The following is a 17028-nucleotide window of genomic DNA, read 5'->3' on the forward strand; positions in this document are numbered from 1 at the left end:
AGAATCAAAGATATTTGCAAAAGTGCATGATGGCCTTTTGCTTCCAAATTCGAATGACTGTAAACCATGGAGTGTGTTTGCAGTTACACTGGAACACTCACTTATTGATTTAAACAATCAGGCGGATGTGGTATACCCATTTAAGTGACTATTTGATTGGGAAGGGTTAAACAAGTAAGGTTCCATGCCATGCGTATTAAATAAGTTCCTGATTCAGAATTATAGCTATCTATGTTGACGGTATGGACATGATAAGTACTCTTAATGGAATAAGAGATCTTACAATTTATTTAAAATCTGAATTTGAGATGAAAATCCTGGGAAATCTCGATCTTATTTATGTTCTAAACTAGAAGACCGAGCTTGTGATATATTATTCCACCAGTTGCATATATCCATTGTCAGGCAATTTAACAAGGACGTGCATGCTGCTAGCACTCCCATGATTAATCGAGTTTCAAATGTACATAAATGAACAATTCGTCTAAAGGAAGATGACGAAGTTGGATCGGGAGATGAACTTTCCTTATATAAGTATAATAGACGCATTATTGTACTTATCATAATGTACTCGACCAAATATTACATCCTCAATGAACTTGGTAGCTAGATATAGCTCAGCGCCAACGCAACGTCATTGGAATGGTATAGTGAATGCAATCATATGCTTAAAAGTAACCATTGTCATAAAAAAGTTTTATCCATGCAAAGACGTAAAAAGGAATGGTAACGAAAGTGCAATCCAAAGGTTGTTGATTATAAAGGAACAATAATATCTTCTCCAACGAAAGTAATCAGGGGGAGATACAGTAGACTATTTTCTAGGTCATTACCGATATTCAGTTTCGAAAAGTACATGACTAAATGAACAGTCTGGAACAACTCTGAAATTAATCAAGGGGAGATGCCGACATCAGGAGGAGGATCCAAGGATATGATGTCGGCATAATTTACTTCCAAATTGAAGCTGTGTTGTACTCTTTTTCCCGTCGATCGAAAAAAGTTTTTCCCAAAGGGTTTTGTTACTCGACAAGGTTTTTAGCGAGACAATACTAAAAGCATCAAGTATGTTGAACGTTGAAGACATAAAGATCGTGTTGATATTATTGAAAATATATGAATCAAAAAAATGAAACACGATAGTCCGTTATGCAATGTAACTTCCAGAATCAACATCATGGTTCTATAAACATCCAAGTCACCAAAGTAAAGCGTGATAAACTCCTTTTGACTGCATTAGACTATTGAAAATTTTCTGACATCAGGGGGAGCATCTAATGGTGTGTTGAAATCTTTTCCTTCCCCGAGGTTACTGTTTCCCACAGGGTTTTGTTTCTCAGAAAGGTTTTTAATGAGACAACAACAAACACCGGGAATTAATTTCCCTACTAACGCTATTGTCTTTCCCATGAGGATTTTCTGCCTTAAGAGTTGTGAAGCAACTAGTCAACTTCAACGGAGCAAAGTGATCATCTGCAACGGATCACCTTTACTTGCATCTGTCACGTTGTACTCTTTTCCTTCGTCAAGGTTTTTTCCCACTGGGTTTTCCTTGTCAAGGTTTTAATGAGGCAACATATTCGAGTCCAACTATGTTCTAAGTTTGCTTGTTATTGTACTCTTTTTATTTAGTTCAGGTTTTGTCCCTTTGGGTTTTCCTGACGAAGTTTTAACGAGGCAATTAACTTAGACTCGTCGATCTTTGAATATCGTATTGCATGTGATGAACTACATGTAAATTGCGAGATAACATGTGAAGTACTACATGCGAAGAGTTGTACCAAGGTTTTATCTCACTGGGTTTTTCCTTGTCAAAGTTTTCAACGAGGCAATTGATTTCGGCACAAGTCATCAAGAAGAGGACGAAATTTGAAGAACTACATTAGAAGCACTAAATGTAAAGCACTGCATATGAAGTTCTATTAGACCGCACAACGGGGAGTGTTGTAGGGCCTACGACCCATATATGTGCGGCCCAACTAGATACATAGGGTTTGTCTCTCCATGTATATATATGTTATTGTATCCATGTAACCCTGATGATGATCAATAAGAAACCATGCCTTTTTCTCTATTGCTTTCACCTTTATCACTGCAAAAAAAAATATTTAAAAATGGGTAGGATGAAACTGTTTACATCTTGGCTATTTTTACATTTTTGTCCAGTTAAAAATTATCAAAATCTAAATGTCCTTTTCACCTAGGAATTGTTGATTTTGGTCTTTTTAACCAATTTTGTGAATCAACAAATTCTCGCAACTCAATAACAAAGATAGAAAATATCACAACATCAGGTCTGTCCTAGTTCTTCTCTACTATTTCTAACCATCCAAATTTACCCAAACATATAGTTGGTTGAGCGACAATTGATCAGCCGAAAATGTCTTACAGATAATAATGGGAAGACTTTTAGCACATCAGCAAAACCTATTATCCCAAAACCAAGAGAAAAAACTTTCAAATGAGTACATCACCGATTGACTTGGACATGGTAGCAACTCGGACTATAAATCTAACTCCATGTTTGACAATAGAAACAAACTTTTTTTTACTTGTACAAGTCGTTCTGAAATTTGGTTTCCAAACTTTGGACCAGCTATTCTTAATTATGTGATAAAGTACTTCTTATCCAAACGCCCTATAGTATCGCCAACTCCTCTATTCAGCTGAAGGGCAAGAAATATTCAGCTATCTGGTCATAGTCAACGGTGAGGGATGAATTTCTAACTAAACATATTTACGAATTACGTTAAGTCATAGTCAACGGTCAAGGTGTATATCTACGATAACTAGTTGGCTATATTTATAGCAATGTCTTGCTTGCCTACCACATTTTGATACCTCTATATCTAAGGATAAGAAAAACCTAATTTGTTCCTCTCTACTTTGCGAAAGAATTTGAACCAGAAGAAGAACGCAAGGAAAACAATGTCAAGTCTTCCAGAAGAGATCTACTTTGACATCCTTTTAAGATTACCAGTGACATCGTTGCTTACATGTAAGTGTGTTTGTAAGATTTGGCTTTCCATAATTTCTGGTTCATTTTATCAGAATGCATCTTAGTTATCCTACCCGAAAAAATAATTGTAGTCTTATGTTTCAAAGTAATGACACGGATAGTTTTAGTTCCACAAGTTATGATGTGTTATTATCGGATGATGTTGTTGTTGCTGAGAAGGATTTCCCTTATAAAACTTCAAAGGGTAGCGGAATCACAGGGTTACAAAGGGAAAATTGGTGATTTTGAGCAAATATGGCAGAAATAATAAGAAAGGCAGAAGATAAAGAAGCACACACAACCACAACTCAAGATATACGTGGTTCACCTTTACAGGCTACATCCATGGCCAACACCACCAGAAAACTTGCATTAAATCAAAGACCATTACATGCTCTTTCCGCAACCCAAGACCAGACCCAAGAGTTAACAAGACATACCCGAGAACACCATTGAAGAAACCATAGAAACCAACTCTCTAACCATTCTTCAAACCAGCCTCATGTCTTCTCTTCTATAACGTCTTCATAGCTGCTATTAACAGAGGAGAAACATGGAAACACTAGAAACTTGGTTTAGTGCAAAGCCCTAAACCCTAAACACTAGAACACCAAAATCCTATCTCTACAAGTTTTTCTCTTACACCGATATTGACCTTCACGGTAGCACACGATCCTCCCTACCAAAAAGACCAAAATCCTAAGCACAAGGATTTACCACTCTTCTAGGTTGGATGTCTACAAACCTACAAATCTACTCCTATATATAGAGAACACAAACTTGGGCACCAAGTATTAGTATCCAACTAGGAAACTAAACTCTTTCCTAAATTCTATGTGGCCCATATTAGGAAACCCACTCAATGGGAAAAGGCCCAAAGATAGGAAACTCACGGTTTTCCTAACAATCTCCACCTCAGATCATACTTTCAAGCATGAGACGATCACAGGAAATTACCTTCATCTTCCACCAAAGTTATTCACTATCTCTATATTCCCGTATAATTAATTTCGAAGCTCAAATCCGAACTTCCATCTTTATAGAACCATCTCTTCGATCAAAACACCATGACGTTGATAAAAGTCTTCAAACCATCTTCTTTATGAAGAATACATGTGAAATTGATCATGTTTCACAAACACCATGAAAATCTTTTACCACCATGAACGAATCCTTGCACAGACTCCACTACTGATCAATAAGAGAACTATCCGGAAGAATCACCATTAGCTCCACCTAGCCAGTAAGCTAATCACATATTGAACTCTAATCCAGAAAGGAATAATTAGATTCAATATCATACTCCAGCACATGTCATGATTACCGTGTATCTGAAACAAACCATAAGATATTTCCACTGTGATTAACAGGATTAATCCCTTAAGCGATTCTCAAAGCCATCACCAATCTGACATACTCTTTACTACCATCCCACCCAACATACTCGCTAAGAATATATACCGTGTGAATGCCCATATTATTGTGTGGTACATGCTTTCGAGATCGGGCACATTCTTGAAATTACGTACAAGCCATAAAGAATACTTTAACATAGATTTAAAAACATAAATCTAAAACATCTCGTGCACAACTTCGAAGCGTTGCTGGACTTGCTTCTACATGAGACCTCACAGTCTCATCCTCTCTTCAAACTTTGTAACCCATTACATGCTCTTTCCACAACCGAAGACTAGACCCAAGAGTTAACAATACATACCCGAGAACACCATTGAAGAAACCATAGAAACCAACTCTCTAACCATTCTTCAAACCAGCCTCATGTCTTCTCTTCTACACCGTCTAGCTGCTACTAACAGAGGAGAAACATGGAAACACTAGAAATTTGGTTTAGGGAAAAACCCTAAACCCTAAACACTAGAACATCAAAATCCTCTCTCTAAAAGTTTTTTTCTCACACCGATATTGACTTTCACAGTAGCACACGATCCTCCCTACCAAAAAGACCAAAATCCTAAGCACAAGGATTTACCACTCTTCTAGGTTGGATGTCTACAAACCTACAAATCTACTCCTATATATAAAGAACACAAACTTGGCCACCAAGTATTAGTCTCCAACTAGGAAACTAAACTCTTTCCTAAATTCTATATGGTCCATATTAGAAAACCCACTCAATGGAAAAAGGCCCGGAGATAGGAAGCTCACGGTTTTCCTAACAGGTTCATGTAATGGCTTGGTATACGGCTGGAATTTTAATTGGGATTCCTTTTTCCTATGGAACCCAGCCACAAAGGAGTTCAAGAGATTACCTAAATCAAATACATGGGAATTTGATACTGCATCCTATGGTTTTGGTTATGATTACATTACTGACGATTACAAGTTAGTAAATATTCGTCAAGATAAGGGGAGTTATCCCGTGATTCAAGTCTATTCTTTAAAATCAAACACGTGGAGAAGCTTTCAACCCTTCCGGTATAGATTTGGTTCTTATGAACCGGCGGGGGTACTTTCTAATGGAGCTCTTCATTGGTTAATGGAAATAGGTATAAAAAATTCCAAAACCATAGTCTCCATGGATATCAGCGAAGAGAGATTCAAAGAACTGCAACTCCCAAAGGCACTACCAACAAATCAGGGTTCTATTAATATGGGAGTGTTGGAAGAGGGCCTTTGTGTACTAGCTCAGTTTACAAAGACTTATGAAGTATGGGTAATGCAACATTATGGAGTCTCAGAATCTTGGACTAAACTTTACACCATTAGGCGGGACAAAGTATCTTTCTGTTCTAGTCTGGACCTTATCGGGTTTTCTAAGAATGGTGAAATTATTTTCAAGAACCTATTGATGGATACAATTATATACGACCCAAAGCATGGAACTGTGAGAAAACTAAATATCCATGGTTTAAAGATGCAGAGAGCAGTGAGTTATACTGAAAGCTTGGTTTCACTAAACTATAATGCTGATGTGGGGAGAAGAAAGGATAAGTAAATCATTAGAAAGCTGCAGAAGAAATTATGTGAAGTTCTATACGCGAGAACCTTTTTCATAAACGTAATGGACGTAAATATTGTTTTTAATCCTGTCGAAAGATATCTTTTCATAAAAGTGAATGTTAGTTATCATCTTTCTTGCCACTAACTTTGTGCTTGAAATCATGTTTGCAGTACAACAATAGTGTGAGTCATGTTATGTACTTTTTTTTTTGTTACCGAAGCCACATGGAGATTCCAAAATCCGATTGAACTTCTTTTGTTTTCCTCTGTATAAGATTCCAATGACAAAAATAAGGGTATTCTCTCTTTGGGGGTGTTACCAATGTGTTACTTAGTTACTGTATAAATTATGTTCCTGATTTCTTACAACTATATTTTGACATCTCAGGAAAAACAAACAAACTTAAAACGTGAGTCTTGTATCTCCTTTGCTGAAGCAGTACAATAGAGTTAGTTCATATGTTGTTTCGTGTGTCTGCAAATTGTATTTGTACGTACTACTTTAGCCATTAACGTTACATTCCATTTCCCGACGTTCTGTTCTGTTAATTATTACGTAGTAATTTAATATTTATTCAGAGCATCCATACAGACAGTAAAACGTTGAAATCTGGTCCAAGAAAATGGTGCCAACTATCTCACTTGCAAGACGGACCTAGAACGTTACAAGGATTCATAAACATAAGGTTAAGCAAAAAGGAGTGCAAATAAGTAAAATCAGGCATGTACATATCAAATTTTTTTATTGGGTGTAAATTAGGCTTTGGAGCCAGCTGGGTAGGGGTGCAAATGCACATCCTTGTAATGGGCTGGCTCCGCCCCTGATCCAGGACTGTCTGTTTCTTCGTCTTTTTCAAATGTCCAGGATGCATTATATTGGACTTAACTGGTTAGATAAAGCAACATTATAATGAAGTGAAACTAAGGCCATTTTTATCTCACAATCAGAAAAATGTTTTATATTTAATTTAGACTTAAAAGCGAAACATAAGTCTCACTTTTTAATTAGGTGTGATCAAAGATTCTAATTATAAGCAGAACCGCAGTTGAAAGACTCTTTAGAGTCACATACTTAAAATCTGTTTTGAGTCTAAAAATTGTTGAATTGAAGTGTTGAAGTTGTTGATGTGGAATCTGGAGTTTAATTATGTGAATTCTCCTCTAAATAGTGTATATTTAATTGAATGTTTTCTTTTTCTTTTTTACTTTGAAGCATGGACATATTCATTATAATGGTCAATCAGTTAATTGACCAATTCATTACCCTTCATGTTAGAATCTCCGCCATCGTAACATAACTTCCTAAATAAAATTAACAGTGGAAATTGAAATGGAACATGCACACTCAAATCGGATTGGTAAATCGGTTAAAGCCGGATTCGTGAATCGGTTATTGCTGGTGAACCGTGACCCTTGTCTAAGCCTACGTTTCAAGTGCCGTCAACCACTTAACCCTCTAGTCTACTGTACTGCCGTATTTCATTTTTGGTCTTCTTCTTGGAAAGAACAACAAAACCCCATTTTCAGAACAATTAAAAACCCTAATTAATTTACCCATAAATCGAATCTGAAGGAGGAAGAGGAGATTACACTAGAATGTCAAGTATACCAGAAGAGATCTACCTCGACATTCCATCGAGAGTACCAGTGAAATCGATATTTGTATGTAAGTGTGTTTGCTAATCTTGGTTTTCGTTAATCTCTGATCCTGATTTTGTTCAATCCCACCTGAATCTTTCCGTCCAAAGAAAAAGACCTAATTTCATGCTTAAATGGTTTGACGAGACTAAAATTGGTAACTCTGAGGCAATCTATTCCATATCTCATGATTCATTGAAATCATTACTGTCTACAGATAGATTTATAGATTATGCAGCAGAAATAGATTATCCATTCGATTCCAAAGTCTATTCAGTTGATCTATTGGGGTTCTGTAATGGTTTAGTTTTCCTATGGTTCAACTTTGGTGATAGGATTTTGTTATGTCTTTGGAATCCAGCCACTAAAGAGTATAAAGAAATACCCAAATCACCAGATGATGACGACATGAGTGAAATCAGTATGGTCGCATTTGGTTATGATTGTAAGAGTGATGATTACAAAATACTAGCTCGTTATGATAATTTAGTACAAGTCTATTCGTTACGATTAAATTTGTGGAGAAGAATTGGAAATGTGGAGTATCGCAGTACTTGTACTCGAGAAGGGGTGCTTGTTAATGGGAAGTTTCATTGGTTAGCTGAATCTCAAGACTCTTCACATAGTGTAGTTTCTTTAGACATCAGCGAGGAGATATTCAATGAAATGCAACTACCAAATGAACCTTTGGTGAACGAGCACCGGTTTATGACACTAGGGGTGTTTGAAGGGTGCCTATGTGTCCTTGTTGGTGTTATAAGTGTTTGTGCTGAAGTATGGCTATGGAGTTCGGGAATCATGGACTAAGCGCTATGTTACTAACCATCAGGGGTTTGTGAATGACTATTTATTGAGGCTTCTGTGGTCTTTTAAGAGCGGGGAAATTCTATTCGGGATTTATTTTTGTGGTGCTCTAGTTTTATATGACCCTAAAGATGAAAGTGTTAGAGAACCCAACATTTTGAGGGTAACCCACTTGTATCAATATGGGTTTTATTTTGAAAGCTTAGTTTCACTGAACCCCAATACCTATGAGGGAAGAAGGATGAGAGGAGTTAAACAGAAACATGAAGAAGAACAACAGGTGAATATCCTATCTATTTGCTATTTGTATATTCGTTTTCTGTCTCATGTTTGCAGCTTTTAGTAATAAGCAAAACAAGTTTTATTATGACTGGGTATTCGTCATAATTCATAATCAACGATGGACAACTCAAATATTTTATGGTACTGCAGGAACCTGCCCTGGGAGGCTGAGAGAGGATCGCTGGACTTGAGGCGATCAGCTCAAATATTTTATGGTACTGCAGGAACCTGCCCTGGGAGGCTGAGAGAGGATCGCTGGACTTGAGGCGATCAGATGGGATGAAGAACTTGTTACAGGAGAATGCACTGTTTTGTGGGATATTAAATGTGGTGTGTATTATCTTCATTATTCCTAGATTGGCATCGCATAAATTGTTTGCATAGGCTTGGTTTTAGTTTAGCCAAATTAATATCTAGTTTTATAGATATATTCAGCATGAACAACTGCATATCAGATGTATGTGTCTAAAGCTTATTATGTAAGTTGGTCCGTACTAGTAGTTTAGTGGTATGAGTCTTACTTGGAAAAAGTTTGGTTAAATCAAGAAACTACGATGCCACTATCAACTCGTGTTAATGCTATTTATATATGCTTTTACCAACAAAAAAATAAGATATTTGTGTAGTTCTTTAACGATTTTTTATTTTTATTTCATTGCTTGTATAATTGTTTTATAATTTACGATCTTAAACCATGTAATGGTTGTGCACACTTGAGCAATTGCAGGTTTGTTCATATTACTTGTACATTCTCTTTCTCTAGATAAATTTAATCTAAAGTCTGTCTAAATCCATCAGAATTGAACATTATCCACATAAAACTAAGAGTAGCGTAATTTATATATTTGTATGATTGCTAAGCTTAAGAAAGAATTTTTTGTACATGCCAATTATGTGAGGATGGTCTATTGTATGTTATTGGAACCCTTTTTTCATCGGAAAATTCCGAATGCTACAAATCTTGTATTTTCGAGTAACAAATTTTTGTGTTCTTTTGAAATATGATATGGATTTCTTTGTGTTGATGGCTGATATGCTTAATTAGAGAGTACGTCTAACGGTTTCTTGCACCCACACACAAATATAGTATTCGTAGAGATTAGTGGGTTACATGAATTTGTTATTTCCTAACCTAGTCTTTGTTACACTAGACAGCAACTATGAATAAAAGTTGGATTCAAATTGATGAATCTGTTAGTCGAGAAGGGAATTAATATTCCAGTTTTTCAGCAAGAAACATGTTCTTAAGCTTGAACTGACATGGGTACGGAAATTTGAAACTTCCATTTCATCACACTTTTAGTGATCACATTTCTCTGACCCATTAGACTACCAAAGCTGCCCTATCCTGTCATTCTTATAATATTTTATAGGCTTAACGTTGTCCTCGAGTTGATATGCAATAACTTGCATAACTTGTAACAATACAACTCGGGCTGGTTTTGGCAAATGGTCAACAAAAAATAGTTCACACTTGTAATGTTTTTGACTAATTCAATTTTTTGTACAGGAATTGTACCATGAGTTATCTACATTGGATAGACTTGATCAGAATTCTCCATTCAACATTAACGATTTCTTGAAAAATGTTAATTTTCCCCGAACGTTTGTGTTTTTGGTTTTAGTTGAACTTTTTGGGTAATGGGGGTTATGCAGGACACATTTATCTATGATGATTGTGTTTGAAACCAGTCCATGGTTGAACTTTTGTTTTAGAATTGATTGCAAAATACATACATCGTTTGCGTTCTGTACAATTTATCTTATTGATAAAGTTTAAAATATTATCTGATCAATTTTGCAATTTATAAATCGCAGCAACATGTTTCTAGTGCCCATCATTCTACTAAACTTGAAGAGATTTGCAATATATCTTGATAAGAGAAGTACTTGCCTCTCGATACCTAAAGTTATTTCTCAAAACTGCATGATCAAAGGCTGGTCCTATTTGAAGGAGTTTGGGTGGTTGGGTTGATGTTGTTTGTGGCTATACCATTTCCTGGAATCGTGGGGTATGGACTGGTGCAATCATTTAATATGCCATTCTGGTATGTCGTGTCGGTGAATTTCTGCGGCTTTTATTTCTTTCCTTTTCGTTTATTCTTCTTCTTTCTTTCCAGGCTTAAATCCTGCTACAAAATCCATGACAGAGCCTCATTACATTCACCAGCAAAACTAATTTTTTCCCTAATCATTGTTTATCATACTTTAACATCACATTTTTTTGGTACATCCCTAAACTTGTGGCTGCAATGGCTTCTGAAGGAAAACGAGAATCCATGAACATAAGCAACTTCGCATACCAGTACGCATTGTTAATGCCATCTGAATGAAGTTCGCTCCGTAAGAAGTGTGCTTACTGCACTAAGTCAAGTCATGATTAAGAGCAGCAGAAAGGGTATTTGCTTCACTCATAGTACTTCGGAGGAGATCATGTCTGACTTTTCGGAAAAAAAAGGTTCATCCTGCTCATCTACACTCAGGTATTAAAACTGTCGCCCACCTCTCTGTTATTTTAATCGTACTTGCTTTACTTTTGTTTTGTATCAAATAGCTCCCTAGTTTCTGAAATAAGCAGAAGCTTTAGTGGCCCTACTTACTGGAATGTCGCGTAGAGTCAGTACTTTAATTCGTTTGCCATATGCTTAATCAATATGTGGATTAAAATTTAGCATTTAACTTAGATTTCACATATGAAGGGGATGCAGTAAAATATCTGTTGCAGAACGACGACTCTTCCTTGAATGCTTCTGGCTTCGAATCATTCAGTCTCACACATCTATGTAACATCTCTGCGTTAGTTTGTAGGGGTACGTTCTACTTGTAGATAGGAATTTAATAGATTTGATTTCTGGTTGAGCTAGTCGTTCTGCTGTTTAACTTAATCATTAATAAGAGGACAGAAGTAAATTGTTGAAATGTGTCATCGTAATCGTTGGAGGAAATAGTGCCTTAGAATATTAAGATGTCTTGATCACCAGGTCATCGTTCCCCTTATATAGTAACCGTGTTAGTCACTCTGTTTCTGTATTTTCTTTCTAACACCTTACATGTCAGAAACAGAAATTGGAGATTGTCAAGCTCATGAATTTCCTGATGGCATTCGATAAACAACACTGTGTTTAACCAAATATACTGTACCAGGTGCATATTCAATGCGGGACTCGGGTGTGTGAAGTCGTTGCATATTCTGACCAGCAGTCACCTTAGAATAGAACCCATGGAGGTGTTTGTGGCTCCTGTTTTCAAAAGACTTGCTGAGAAGAAATTCCATGCAGTGACGCTTGTCGTCAGTTGCCAGTGAACCAAGTGCATCTTTGCGCCTGTAAATCGGTAAATGATGCATATGATGAACTCTATGGTTATAACAAACAAACAAATTCAAGCAATGATGGATTCACATATAAGTTCCAGAAGGAAGATCAGCTATACAAGTCATATGTCTTGGAGCATCTCTGGATATGACATAGCTTCAGATAAGAAGACAATGGGAATGAGTAATCTTGCGGCTACTGCTGGGACGCAAAAAGCCACCAAATCTTGCTGTTTGATTGAAGGAAGAATTATCCAGAGAGGATAAAAGGAGATTGGGAAATGAGCAGTGACTTGAAGTAGAAGAAATTAAAATGCTTTATTTTTTAAGGGTGTTGGGAGGTGTGTATATGTAACTGGTGTTCACTTGAAGTAGAAGAACTCCCTAACACCCTTTATTATCACTAGGCAGCAAGTACTTGTGGCCGATGGTACCAATAACTTGAGTTTGAAACTCGGCTATTTCTTTGACGATCAAAAAATAAAATAATAGTAGAATTCATTTCCAACAACCAATTTGAGTTCAGAAAGAAAGACTTTATCATACAAAATATCTTGGATAAGAAGGTTACGCTGTTTCACTGCTTTGCAAAGTGAACAGAAATGAAAAGGAAACGCGATATATGGTTTTTTTCAATTCATCACCCTCATGTGACATTCTTAGAACCACACTGACCGTATAATGTGCTTCGAACCGGCTTAGTATGACTTGTTCAAACTGGCCAGACTCGACTTTTCAAGCCATTAGTACAAGTTTCAAAACTTGTGCAAGGTTGCTTCGATGCTGCAATTACGTAATGTTCCTAATGAACCTCCGTCACTTTATTAAGATATCATTGAGCAGGATTGAACCTCCTCGAATACAGGCATTGTTCAATTTGTTTATTGCTTCGTAACTTGGGCTAATTAATATATCCACTAAATAGTCTAAATTGTTGCATTGACTGAGACTCTTAGACTTCTTTAACTCATGAACACTAGATTCAACTCTTAGAATTGCTATATGTAATAGCTAGATTATTTGAAGTTGCATTCCACCTAGATTCAACTTTTGGGACGTACAATAACAGCTAGGATACTCGAACTTTTATTCCAATTTACAACTACAATTTTAACAAAATCCAGATTTGTTTCCTGAATTAAACTTTGTTGATTCATGGAGTGGTTCATCAAGTTCATCATACTTCTGTTACTTTACTTGGTGAAATTCTCCCATCTCATGTTTCCAGTTCCAGCGGGAGATGTTGAGTATTGTGGTAAGATTCTTGAGAAAAAAATAGTACAGATTCTTGGCTTAATTCGGTTTTTTCAAGAGCCAATATTAATGTACTCCACGTTTTCTATCTCCAAATATTTCTGTAGTATGGACTAGTTTTTGATAATAACTTCAAACTTTAGGAGTTTGAGTTTACATTTTTCATTTGATTTTTATGATAGATGCAGGAGAAATGAGTTCTTTGTACGAAAACTTTAGGACCATCAAGGGAATATACTTTGATTATGTCGATTCCTTAATCTGTGCTGGGTATAAAATAATTACTGATGTTGCAACAAATGCAGATAATGCAGGTGATTATCCAGTTACAGTTTTTCGAGTTGAGACCACACCTTATCCACTGGTACCGCTCCAGGCTGCATCTTTTGCCATTTTTGCATCAACGAGTACGTACAATTAGCAATTTCCAAGTTATGCACAACCGGTGAGTTATGTTCTCCTTCTTCTTCTTTTAACATACAAAAAATTTTCAATCACCCGGAAAGAACAATTAATTACATTAATCATTTTGAAGTATCAATGTAAATCATGGTAACTAACGGGAAAATTTTGTTTATATATACATGCAGGGGCCTTACACAGTTGAGATGAAGGTGTTCGATCATAATGAGAAACAATTGACGTGCCTTCATTTCTATACCTCTTGGTGGCCATGACACTGATACTTAAATCAGATTATAGATTTAATGCTGTTTTTCTCGAAAAGATCATCGATTTTCCTTGATGTATTTTTCTTTGACAACCAACTGTACGACGTACACCAACATTTCATACTCATCATAAAAAGCATCAATATTCGTTTTTAGATTTTCTTGCTGAGGAGAAGTCCATTTATCTGCATGATTCCTAGCATCTGCCATTGCTCAAGAAGATTACTTATTGCGAATTTGCGATGATAAGGTTGCTATTAGTTTATAAACAATTTGAGCAGCAACAAGCTACCCTATCGTCTTCAAAATTGTGCTTTCATTTTGGAATTTGTATTTTACTTGTCAGAGTCAAAGATCAAGGGATGTATTTCAAACTAGCTGGCGTACGTGCATTGCACATTTCTAAGTTTCATACAATCAAATATGAGTTTCATTGTCGTCAAACATCTGGTATGCTTTTCCATGGAGCTATTTATTCCTTTGGGGTTATAATATGTATAACCTTCTCTAGAGTGATAGTCTTCAATGGATATCAGTGAATAGTCATTTGAGGAACTGCAACTAACAAAATGGCGCTTTCTTAATATAATTGACAAGTTTTCACGATTAATTCAGAAATATCAAAATCAACCGAGTATATCTTTAAAATAATTGAATTGCATTGTATTGTATTGTATTCTTTTCTGTTTTCTTTTCTACTACTTGTACATTGTTTGTAAATTCTCTTCTTTAATAAATTCTTTCTCTTTCAATCAAAAAAAAAAAAATCTTTAAAATAATGGGAAAACTTTAGCACATCATGAAAACCCATCATCCAAAAACCTCTTTTTACTTTTCAACAGCAAGCCTCTCGCCAATGGTTTGCTAAATTAATGTTGGTTTTGTCCAGTCGCGTGCAGATTATTCTCTTTTTACATTTCATTCTGGTACAATTTCACTATATGTTTTAGTTTATGTTGATGACATTATTATTACAGGTAATAATGACTCTGCAATTCAAACGCTCAAAGATAAACTTGAATCCCAACTTTCACTTAAGAATCTTGGTCGTTTACAATACTTCCTTGGTATTGAAGTTTCTCGCTCTCCCAAAGGTATTTTTCTTTGTCAACGCAAATATATTCTTGACATTGTTAATGATTCTGGACTTTTAGGCGCTAAGATTGCTCCTTCTCCCATGGAACAACATCTTAAGCTTCTTCCCAATTCTGGTACTCCACTGTCAGATCCAAGTATTTATCGTCGTCTCATAGGTCGATTATTTTATCTTCAAGTAACTCGCCCTGATATAACATATTCTGTTAATTACTTGAGTCAATTCATGCAGCAACCATGTTCTGGTCACTTGGAAGCTGCTCATCGTGTAGTTCGTTACCTTAAAGGTAATGTTAGCAATGACATCTTCCTTTCTGCCACTAGTTCTTTGTCCCTTGCCGGTTACACTGATTCTGACTGGGCAGGGTGTCCTACAACTCGTCGATCAACGACAGGGTATTTTGCAATGCTAGGCGATAGTCTTATTTCTTGGAAATCTAAGAAACAACAAACAATATCGCTTTATTCTGCCGAAGCAGAATATCGTGCTCTTTCAAGATTTACGTCTGAATTGCAATGGTTACATTATCTTTTTCAGGATCTTCGAATCACTATTACGAAGCCTATTCCTGTTTATTGCGACAAACAAGCTGCTATTCATATTTCTGAGAACCCAGTTTTTCACGAACGGACTAAACATATCGAAATCGATTGTTATTTTGTCCGTGAAAAACTACTATCTGGTCTCATCAAATAAACTCGCGTTCCATCAGCAGCTCAACTAGCTGATCTTTTCACAAAACCACTAGGAGTGGATCATTCTCGACACCTTGCTAGCAAGTTGGGCCTTCGTCCTGATTCTGCTTTACTCCAACTTGAGGGGGGTATTAGACGTGTATATCTGTCATATTAGAGTGTGCGGTCACATCACACATCACACGTGCATACAAGCTATAGTTCAAGTCTGTTGTAGTCCAAAGTATGTTGCAAAGTCCAAACCTGGTGAATAGAAGAAGCAGTCTGTTGTATTCCAAGTCCTCCGGTGTATAGAAGAAGCAATTCGTTGTAACAAGCTGTATTTGTTCCGGCAATGTCGTACAATTTGTTTAACTTAGTTTTGAATCCTTCTTATGTAATTCATATAAATACTGAATGAAATATATTCTGGTCTACGCAATTTGTGAGACTTTTAACCTAACTTCCCTACAATCTTTGAATCTTCTGTTAATTTTTATCATTTCAGGGTTCAGGGTTCAGACTCTGAAATTTTTTCCACAGTGAATGGTGATAGATATGGCACATTAGAGTCCCTCTCAACAACCTTCGGAAAGAAAAAAAAGTGTTACTGTTACTATGGACAAATATTCTGAGTATATTTTTCCTTCTACCTATGTGTCAAACCTAAAATCATATTTAACATTAGCTAATGAAATATAGTATAGAGCTATTTTCTTCTTGGTCTGGTCGAGTTGCTTTAAAGTCTTTTCTCTTGTTACATACTGCTTACCGTTTTTTTTTGTTAATTATGTAGGTATGCGAAATAGGTTCGCCACGTGTTTGACGTAAAGAGGTAGAAAATCTCACTCTAAGATCCCAGTCAGAGACTTGTCAAATCAGATGTCAGAGTCATCTCTCCGAGGACCAATCACACGAAGGAAAAGAGAAGATATGAGCAAAGGCAGGGATACTCACACGAAGATTCGAAGGAACAGATTGGAGTACTCATAAAGTCAACAAGGACGAAGTCAGGAAAAGCGAAGTAGGATTACTTGGTTGAAAAGACAGGTCACGAAGTAGATAAGTTATGGAGCAAGAAAAGAGACAGGTGTCCCGACAAGTCCATGTGAGGATAGCGAAAGAAAGGGAAAAACTTTGTAGAAAATGATCCGGGCGAAGTAAAGGGCACCTCCGCGAGAATGCGGCGAAGTAAAATGAGTTGTACTCCATTAGGGTTAGTTGGCCTATAAATAGAGGTCCCCAGGCAAGATGAAAGGAGAGATTTTGAGTGGAGTGGAGTGGGAGAGATTTGCTTAGATTAGGGTTTCCTTATGTTTAAGAACTTGTACTTTGAT

The 17028-nt window shown here is 36.4% G+C and overlaps 1 protein-coding gene and 1 long non-coding RNA gene across 3 annotated transcripts; both read left to right on the forward strand.

Moving 5' to 3' along the window:
* The first annotated feature begins 7461 nt into the window (after positions 1-7461).
* LOC113320526 lies at positions 7462-12504 on the forward strand. 2 transcript variants are annotated; one of them, XR_003346155.1, is made up of 5 exons: positions 7462-8681; positions 8834-9013; positions 10502-10731; positions 10949-11166; positions 11828-12504. It is a non-coding gene; the product is annotated as an uncharacterized LOC113320526 (long non-coding RNA). The 2 variants fall into 2 exon arrangements; XR_003346156.1 differs by having other exon boundaries at positions 10502-10695; positions 10804-11166.
* Positions 12505-13443: 939 nt separating this feature from the next.
* On the forward strand, positions 13444-15713 carry LOC113325364 (uncharacterized mitochondrial protein AtMg00810-like). Its single transcript, XM_026573557.1, has 3 exons — positions 13444-13657; positions 14899-15015; positions 15076-15713. Exons 1-3 carry the CDS (start codon positions 13444-13446, stop codon positions 15711-15713), a joined length of 969 nt encoding a protein of 322 aa, XP_026429342.1.
* The last annotated feature ends 1315 nt before the right edge of the window (positions 15714-17028 follow it).

This window comes from Papaver somniferum, chromosome 11 (genome assembly GCF_003573695.1).
Source record: "Papaver somniferum cultivar HN1 chromosome 11, ASM357369v1, whole genome shotgun sequence".
NCBI lineage: Eukaryota > Viridiplantae > Streptophyta > Magnoliopsida > Ranunculales > Papaveraceae > Papaver > Papaver somniferum.